The following is a 10,314-nucleotide window of genomic DNA, read 5'->3' on the forward strand; positions in this document are numbered from 1 at the left end:
TGATGTATTAATATATAAAAGTAATAACAAACTATTACTTTACGTATGATTCATTACTTCAAGTTACTTGTGAACAAGTCAGTCATGAATGTATTTTATCATGTGTTTTTATCAATGATCTAACCCAGGTTTGTGACACAAATCATCATCATTTATTGGTAAATAACAAATGTGTGATTGTTGTAATGTTTCAGTTCTTTATTAAGTAAGGGCTTCTACATGACATAATTAATCTGTCAAGAAAACATAACTCAGACAGCTTGATTGTGTATTTATATATGTTCATGAAATATTCATACATGATGTTATTAATAGCTACAGAGGAAAGGAAAAGAAATATCTTACAAGCAGGGACAATACAATAATATGAATTTGTGGCAATAATTAAGTACAGCTTTCTATCCTGGAGCATTTTTTCTGTCTTTTTCTGTTACACTGCTAAAATGGTTCAGTGAGAGGTTTCATAGTTCAGCGAGCCTTGGCGTGAACTTTGTAGGGGTGTGGTACTCGTGTAGTTCCACTGATTCCTTCTGTACTCAGCTCTACTCCATCAGGAACGGAGAAGGAGAACTTCTGCAGTAAACCAACCAAAAACAGGAACAGCTCCATCTTGGCGAGGCCTTCTCCGAGACACACACGTTTCCCTGAAGAAACACATACGCACACAAAGGTTAAAGGGCTCAGGATAAATATTGTGGTTCAGGTAATGCTTTAGATTGAGGTGAATGTGGTTCACCTGCAGAGAAAGGCAGGAGAGCTTCTTTCTTCACAAACTTTCCCTCAGCATCTAGGAAGTGTCCCGGGTTGAAGTTGTCTGGAGTCTCCCATTCGTTTTTGTCGAACAGCACAGAGGTCAGATTGGGCATCAGGGACGTACCCTAAAAACACAAGAAGAACAACAAAACTTTTTCATTGCTCATAAATTTTCAATCCTGTTAAGACTCATATGACAATCTACTGAATCTACCTTGGGTATGAAGTAACCGCCCAGTGTCGTGTCCTTGGCGGCCATTCTTGGTCCGTTGAGAGGAATGATGTTTCCGATCCTCTGGATCTCGTGGATGACAGCGTCAGTGTAGGGCAGGTTGGGTCTGTCTGCCATAGTGGGAAGGCGGTTCTGTCCGATCACTCTGTCTATCTCTGCGTGGACTTTCTCTGGAAACACAAGAAAATTGAAGGAACAGGCATTTGAGTATTGTTTTAAGAGTCCTCCTTTAAAGGTGCATTATGTAAGTAGAGACACTAGCAGTTCCTCATAGTATGCTGATTGGTCCCCTACCCTGGACATCTGGGTGTTTGATAAGGTATGTCAGAGCCCACAGCAAAGTGATGGAGGTTGTCTCCGTTCCGGCCAAGAACAGATCCGCAGAGCACATAGCCAGATTGGTCTCAGTGAAGCCCAGTTCTGACTCTTTGTGCTATTCAAAAAAGCAGAGAGGACACAGTAGTGAATGATGGGTCGACTGACAGGAAGCACAAGTGTTTGCAATGCAGTCGTTCACATACTTTCTCCATTTCAATGATAAAAGCATCAATGTAGTCCCGGGGATTGTTGTGGTCCAGATCCTTCTTGTGAAGCTCCACTTCCTCAGTAATGAAATCCAGGATGGTGCTGAAATTGCTGAACATTTTGTTGTGAGGACCTGGCAAGTGCTTCATCACTCGTGGAAATGCATCATACAGCTGCCCCGAAGAAAGCAGTAAACGAGAGAAACTTTTAGGAAAAATTGATTGATTAATTGATTGATTGACTGACTGAACTAAATGGATGTTACTATCTTACCAGACGCAATACAGAGCCCTCCAGCAGAAGAACTTCGCTCAGATACTTCAGCATGACTTGGAATCTGTGGTCGCTGTAGTCAAACCGTTTCCCCATCACCAGCTGACAAATGATGTTGGACACAGCGTTGTTGAAGAGGCCTGCGGGGCTGAAGGGTTCACCTGGAGGAAAGGAGTCCACTGTTTACACAAGTGAAGAGTTGATGCAGCTGATTATGAACTTCTACTTGTTGTGTACCACCTTTCTCCTTCTCTATCTCCTCCTGCAGGTGTCGGATCTCCTCACAGATACGCTGCTCCATGGTGTTTTTGCCCACGCCAAAGTTACGTAAGGTAGTCAAGGCGAAGCGTCGCTGTTTCTTCCATATTTCACCATTGCTCATGAACAGACCATCTAGACACAAACACACAGAGGAAACAGGGTTAATGGTTCAGGTGGACTAGTTTGTGTGCAGCATGACCCTAAAGACAGAGAGAGATTTGCATACTTGAGGATCCTGAGTAGAATCTGTCAGCAACTGCGTTGAACGGTCGATCCACAAAGTTGTCGGCTTTCGTCACAATGGCCTCCTTCACCATCTTGTACCCACATGCAAACACCATCTTATCACTGCCCAGGCGAACGCTGAACACATTCCCATAGGTGTCAGCCAGCTGAGGACAATACATCAAGAAACAGTGATGAACTGCAACACATTACTGCATCATATGAACTTTTATACTGGTCAAAAATAACAAAACCTGCTAACTCATAATGAGCAACAAATGGGCTGCCAGTGTGGCCCAGTGTCCTTACAGGCAGAATTTCCATTTATGTTTACAATGGCACCACTAGATATCAGTATCTGCCGTTAGTTTCTATATGAAAACTAGTAATTTACACTGATTAGTCACAACATTAAAACCACTAGTTCAAGTGAAAAACATTGTAAATTTCGTTTCAACGCAGTGTTCTCCTGGTAAACGTTTGCTCCTGGCATTCATGTGGATGCCAACTGACACAGAACCGGTTTCCCAGCATATCAATACATTGCAACAAGATGAGCAATGATATCCACTTCACCTGTTAGTGGTTTTAATGTTGTTTCCGTAAATGCAAATACACATCTCCTAACAGGTGTGAACTACAAGTTACTTTTTTTAATTCACGCTTGAAAAAATGACAAAATGCATAAAACATTCATTCAACACAATCATGTCTCTTTTATTTTTCCATCATTAAAGCCATAAAAGGTGAAACCCGCCGTGTATTAAACTTTACCTTGGTAAAATACTTGTGTGGATGTACATTGTCCACACTGAGCATATTCCCCACAATAGGCAGAGCAAATGGTCCTGGAGGAAAATTTGGAGGATTCCTGTTTTTGAGGAAGTCCGCGATCAGAATGAAAACAAAAAGAAACAGGAAGAGCCCCTTGAGGTCCAGACCGAGCAAAAGGTTATACAGCCACATTTTTGGAGAGTTAAACCAGCAGCAGCAGGAAGGTCGAAGCTTTCCAACAATATCTTCCGCCTCACTAACTCCTGGGCTTTTATAAGGCTTGTCCAAACTGTCAGCAACTACTGTACACTCTTTTAATTCGCTATTCAGAGTCTGTACAAAGGTGTTTGATACAGAGCTCTTATATAATCTGCTGCGGACACACCTGCTTTTCCCTCAACAGAGTCCTCTGTCATATGAAAAACTTAGAATGTAATGAAGAAAACATGCAACAAAACATGAATAAATCAGTTTTACCTAAACTTAGTAATACTATTACTAGGTCCGGGACTTTAACGAGTTAATTAAGATTAATTAATTACGCAAAAATTAACGCGTTAAAAAAAATTAACGCATTTTAATCGCACTTATATTTGCACCGCGGAACGTTTCTCACTGGATGAGTTTCAGGCGTACCGATTATACTGGAGCACAATTATTTAACGAGTTAAAAAGCCGCCGACACTTGGGGTGAGTCTCAGCCATGGATCTATAATATAACATAATACATCCATGGTCTCAGCTCGGGTCAGTAAAATTAACAGGCTGACAGTGACAATCACGTGAAACTGAGGCGAACTCATTCATGGTTGCCTCTGATTATACTGATAATAGCCTACCTATTAGTTTCCAATGTAGACGCGCGACATGCACGCTCACAACCCAAAGCGGCGCGTAGCCGCGTGCATTCGGTGCTGTGCGCCGCGGACGTGCACGGTTCCCTACGTTGCTGTGTCAGGCAGGTGTTTCCCACGGAGCTCTGCCCCGTTTAAAAGGTGAAGGAAGCCCTAAGTGGAAAGACGTTGCCTCCGCGATGTAGAATGTGTTTTATAGAAGAGAAACGCACATTTCAGGAGCTGACTTGTATCATCAGAACAGACACATGTAAACACAGAAAGCTGAAAATCACTGGACATGTCTGTTGAGATTATACAAATCAACAGTGTAAAGTGGAGCTGTCAAGATGTATGCAGTGGTTAATTATTGCATATCCTACTGTACCCATCACTCCTATTGTTTCTGATGTACAGGTGCATTAGAATGTCATGGGAGAGTTTATTAAGGCCTATGTCACTAATTCAATTCAAAAAGTGAAACTAATACATTATATATATGTCCATTACACACCGAATGAAACATCCCATGTCTTTATTTATTCAGTTTATTTTAATAGTAATAATTATGGCTACCATTCAATGAAGACCTAAAATTCAGTATCCCCAAAAATGTAAATATTACAAAGGAACTTTTTTTTTTTCTTTCTTTCTTTTTTTTATTCAGTCATTATTCAATGGTATACTAAAACCTATATGAAAAAAATTGCTTCTCACTGTTCTCAGGTCAAATATTTATATGCGATTAAAAATGCGATTAATTTCGATTAATTAATTACAAAGCCTGTAATTAATTAGATTAATTTTTTTAATCGAGTCCCGGCCCTAATTATTACATTTAGTCATCAGGAACGACAACCTCAGCTCACTGACATAACACAAGTGTTTCAGTGACCTTACACTTGGTACACGACTGGTTTTATAGTGTAAACAAGCAAACAATACAATGTTCAGTGGGAATAAAAGGCATCTAATGGATGATTTGTTCCGTTGCATGACAATCATTTATATTTATATATATTTTTGCAACACAGCTAAGAAAATTTGTTATTCCACTGGAACCATAAATGTCTGTCAAAGGTTGACATTACTACATTTTCAATACTTTCCAAATAATTTGTGAAGTTTTTGAAGCTCACCACCACGACCTCCATGTTCTCACCTTTTTGATAAAACACTGATTTCACTAAATTGAATTTATACGCACTCTGGGATACAAATAAAAACATTTATTGATCTAAGTACATCCTTAACACTTCATACATTTTTCAGAGTTTTGTGCGTTTCCTTATCAAAGAAAATAAATTGCAGTTGATTGAAGTATATAGTGACTACTTCGCCTTACTTGAAGGCAAAACCAGAGAATTCGATCCTGCCTCGTCTAATTTTGGTACTTCTTGTCTTGCCTCCTTGTTAAAAAGCTGTGAAAATGACATGGCATCAGGTGAACATACATGATCATGCGCGTACAATACATAGAATACATTCTTTCATTTAGCAGTATTAAAATCAAAGAGTCTAATTTTAAATGTATTCATACATGTTTATCTTGGGATGAATAAGATTTACAAAGATAATTTCCCAAACTGCCCTTGATGCAAAAGCAAAGAAGGAACATCAATGGATTTCACTTTATTATAACCATCATTAATAGATGATTAACAGATGTATAGTTAATCAAACTCTAGTTAATGGTTATTTCACTGCAAACATTGAAATGCTTTATAGACCATTTATCTAAAAAAATGTTTATTTTAAAGTTGCAACTGATGTTTATAATACTTTGTAAATGTTTAATAAATACTGTAGATCATGTATAAACATTATCTGGATGCCTCTAATGACGTTGCAACTGATGTTTATAAACCTTTACTAATGCTTAATAAATGATTTATGTTTGTTAACAGTGAAATAACTATTAACCAAACTTTAATACATTTTAAAGTCACCATGATGGTTATTATAAAGTGTTGCCGGTCAATGCATATGGCTGTATGTATTTTTTTAAAGCTTTTCATATTTTTACTAAATTAATGTTAGATATAGAGGATAACATAGGGATAATGATTTGTGTGCAGGTGTTTTTTTTTATTTTGTGACTGATTATATTAGCTCATTACCTTAGGTAACCCTGAAGGGAACAACAGATTATTAATGTCATAAAAATTAAGGATCATTAATATCCTGTAGATAAAAGCTTGTCACCCCTGTGGGAGTTACAGATTATGTCATGGAGCTGTTTTGTCCCGTGTTTCATTGAAGTCACCATGTACTTATCATACACGTGTAAGGCAGATTTCCCCATCAGGTGCAACAGAATTAACAGGAAATGTTAACTAATTTTGATTGCACACAGTCTTAAAGAGTAACTCCACCATTTTACACATTAAAGTGTGTTTACAGGTCTTGAGGAGTACTACTGCATACGTGAAAAAAGTAGTATAAAGCTTTTTGTGGCTCCAGAGGAAGATGCATGCAATCTGATGAATCACCTCCAGTGATGTCACTCAGTGGCTAAGTAGCATTGTGGGTAATGTAAGCCCCAGGTTTTGAATAGCAGTCCACTTGTCTGGCATTACTTCTATAACACTCATTATGGATGGTTTAAAAACAAATGATCAAAATCAATACAGCAGAACCAGAGATATCATATTTTTCTATTCCACACATTCTTCTTCCTTTAAAACCTGGCGCCTGAAGAAGATCAGCGAGGCACAGCTACAACACTGAACGCCTGAGGGGAATAGGTGAAGCCCAGCACGCCCTCCAAGCTGGGCATCTCTCCAGGAGCAGGAGTGAGGTTGAAGCGTTGGAGGAGACATGTGAAGAAAAGGAACAGCTCCATTCTGGCCAGGTGCTCCCCTAAACACACGCGTTTACCTGCAGGGAAACAGCAGCTTTAGGTTAGCAGACTCCTAACTAACTCGCATAGAATTTCCTGCAAGCCTGTTAATCATTGTAAGTGCAGCAGTTGAGAAAAACACCTGCTGAAAATGGCAAGAAGGCGTCTCTTCTGCAAAACTGGCCGTCTGAATCCAAGAAATGCTCAGGATTGAAGACATCTGGAGTCGCCCACTCATCCTTATCAAACAGCACAGTTGCAAGCATCGTAGTGATAGGAGTGCCCTGGAAAATGAGTAATGAGATGTTGATATGAGCTGCGAAGAAATAATTTACAGCTTGTCATTAATCCCTGGGTGAGTCTGGTGATAGCCCTTTACCTTTGGTATGAAGTACCCTCCCAGTGTAGAGTCTTTACTGGCCATTTTAGGGAATCCCAGGGGAACAATATTTCCCATTCTTTGAATCTCATGGATGACAGCGTCAGTGTAAGGCATGTTGGGTCTGTCGGTCACGATGGGCTGACGAGACTGCCCGATCACTCTGTCGATCTCTGCCTGGACTTTCTCTGAGAGAGGAAGCAGAGTCGCAGCTACAACGGGCAGCTCAGTGGACATTATAAAAACACAAAGAAAGACTTGATCTGATACTAACTCTGTATCTCTGGATAGTTCAACATGAATACGATGGCCCAGCGTAAAGTGTTGGCAGCTGATTCTGTACCAGCCTCAATCAGGTCCAGGGTGCAAACCAGCAGGGTTTCAATGTTGAAGCCAGCCTGGGGATCCTCCTTTTTCTAGCATCAGCAAAAGACACCCTTATTTTATGGCATCGATGCTTTAAAGATGCACTATGTCATTTTGGGGAAGACGTCTTCTAGAAAACTTTTTAATGGCATCAAATTGTTCACATTTAAACTTTTTCATTTGACCTAGTTTGCCTTTTTCTTTACCTTTTCCATCTCTCCCAGGTACACATCGATATAATCACGGGGGTCATCAAGGTTCCACTCCTCTTGGTGCCTCTCTACTTCCTTTTTCAGGAAAGCCACGATCTCACCGTAGTTGGCAAGGACGGTCTGGTGAGGTCCTGGCAGGTAGTGCATTAAGCCAGGGAAGGCATCGTACAGCTATGGATGGGACACACTGTCAGGTCAGTAATAGTCCCGGATGTTTTGTGATATCAACATGATAGCTGAGGTAGATGAGGGATTACCTGAGTCTGAGCAGAGCCAGCGAGCACAATGGCCTCGTTGTCCAACTCCAGAACCTTGCGGAAGGTTTGATCACTGTATTCAAAGCGATGTCCGAAGACCACCGATGAGATTATGTTGGACACTGCATTCGTTAAAATGTAATGGGGATTGAACGGCCTCCCTGTGTTGAATTCAGTTGACACGGAGATAAATCATATTATGATTGTAACTTTATTTGACACAAACATTCTGCACATTTGTGATGTGATGACAAACACAAGGATCTCTATAATGTACTTGCCTTGTTCCTCTTTGAAAGCTTCACAGAGGAAGTTGCTTTCCACTTCAATAAATTTCTCCATTGACCTCTGACCCTCTCCAAAGTAACGCAGGTGTGTGTTGGCAAACTTCCTCTGCTTCTTCCACAGGTAACCGTTGCTCAGAGCTATGCCTGTGGGAATGTTACATGTATATCAGATTATCCACAAAGCGAACACACCCCGCATCTTTCCTGCACGTAATTTGAGAATAACATGTATTGTGCTGTGATTACACAGAACGAGCTTTATACAGTGAAAGACATTTGTGCTGTGATGCATTCATGGTCTCACACACTCACCAAGGCCCTTGAAGACAACGTGGAAGAGAGGGACGATAGGTCGATCCATAAAGCTGTCCAGCTGGTTAACAAGAGCCTCTTTGACCATCTTGTATCCTGAGATAAACACCATCCTCTGGCTGCCTCTCCTCAAGCTGAACACGGGACCGTACTCCTGAGCAAGCTGCATTTAAAAACAAATAACAAAATGTTTCTCAGAGGATTTTGTATTCTTTTAACGCATGAATTATATATTTTTTATTCCTCTGTGTTGATGCAGTTTGTCTTTGTTTGAGATGTTTTCATGATTTTTGAAACTGTTTTTCTTTGACAGTTTTAAGTAAATCAGCACTTATTTTCCATGTATCAAAAGGCAGTTGTCACTGATTATTTGGCATGGCTGAAGCTGAGAAATTATTTCATGATTTGTTGAAAACTCACATATAAAAGTCCTGCTGGTCAAAACCCCTTTTTGGTTCGGTTTAAATACTTGAACATGCACCGACGTCATTGGCAGTTGGTGAGCAAACACTTTTGAGTTGCAATTTTTTTGATTCCACTGTGTATCTGTTGTTTTCTTGTAAGCCAAATTGCCCCTTGGATATTAGAAATCACCTCTACTCTTTTCTACTCTATGCTTGGAAAATAAAGTGTTACGGTTCACCTCACCTTCTCCAGTGATTTGAAGTCAACTCCTGTGAAGACATTTCCCAGAAAAGGCACAGCCCAAGGTCCAGGTGGAAAGTTGTGTGGCCTCCAGTTTCTGACCACATCGGTCAAAAGTAACACCACAAAACCGAGCAACAGCCAACTAGTAAAGCCCATACACTCAAAAATTGCTTGAAAAATCATGATGAAGATATTTCAAAAAACCCTCTCTAAAATCACTCTGTGCTCCTGCAGAGAGGATGGTGCCTCTGACGTTATCTTGGTGAGGAGTGGAGGAGGCTGCGGGGATAATTCACAAACTGGGAAATGTTACAAAACACCGGGGGCCTCACATGACCCGAGGTGAAAAACAAATTGGAGCTTGAACTTGTCCAGCTGGACTGTGTGCACATGCATTGCATGTTATGGACACAAGGAAGTCTCTGTAGTCCTCTTAATAAACATCAATTGTCAGTAATCAATCAGTGAAAAAGTAATACAGTTGGTAAAGTATGGTAAAAACATGTAAAGGTATATTCAAATACATAACAGTGGATTTTTATGCAGGTGTGTATGTAACAGATGTGTTCAATAAATCACTGTGTCATGATCTCAGAGTACAAGCACTTTGCTGCTAGTTACATTGGCTCCAGTTTCAAAGGGTGCAACGGGAAAACAATTAATCATTAATTATTACTGTCAGTATATCTATAATACAGGTAGAAATGACCATTCACCTCCTGCTTATGATTTTCAACTTCTATACTTGTGAGGACTTTAAACACACGGTATGTGATCTCTTCCACTTGGGGTCTCTCAGTCAAAACAAAATACAAGACGCAAGAAGCGTGGAATCATGGGAGTTGTTGTCTTCATCGTCAAACTGCCACCATTACTGTAGAAATTCCTACCTACATGACTCAGGCGGAACAGTTCACGGACGAGGTAATGTGTTAAAGTTTTATTCATGTTACAGTATGTCCCGTCACTTTCGTTGAATTCCCTGCTCACTATCTGACGTATGTTTCCCACAAGTTATGGTGACATAACGTCGTTTTTAGACATTTAAATGCGGAAATGTTACGTTTATAACTTTGCACCTAACCCTCACCTCCAACCCTTAACTTTACCCGACAAACCTGAAGCCTGAAGTCAA

General features: G+C 40.2%; 1 protein-coding gene across 1 annotated transcript; it reads right to left on the reverse strand.

Moving 5' to 3' along the window:
- Window positions 1–468: 468 nt before the first annotated feature.
- LOC311258070 (uncharacterized protein) lies at window positions 469–9,426 on the reverse strand (the record flags this gene model as incomplete). The annotated part of the gene is made up of 18 exons (XM_084354116.1): window positions 9,180–9,426; window positions 8,532–8,694; window positions 8,214–8,363; window positions 7,933–8,093; window positions 7,670–7,846; window positions 7,372–7,513; window positions 7,098–7,285; window positions 6,861–7,002; window positions 6,586–6,756; window positions 3,044–3,438; window positions 2,271–2,436; window positions 2,024–2,176; window positions 1,784–1,944; window positions 1,507–1,683; window positions 1,280–1,418; window positions 968–1,155; window positions 737–878; window positions 469–644 (listed from the first exon to the last, which is right to left on the reverse strand). The coding sequence occupies exons 1-18, from the start codon at window positions 9,360–9,362 to the stop codon at window positions 469–471; spliced, it is 3,174 nt and encodes a 1,057-aa protein (XP_084210242.1). The 5' UTR covers window positions 9,363–9,426.
- Between the last annotated feature and the right edge of the window lie 888 nt (window positions 9,427–10,314).

Source organism: Pagrus pagrus (assembly GCF_965226575.1).
Source record: "Pagrus pagrus genome assembly, chromosome: 6".
Lineage (NCBI taxonomy): Eukaryota > Metazoa > Chordata > Actinopteri > Spariformes > Sparidae > Pagrus > Pagrus pagrus.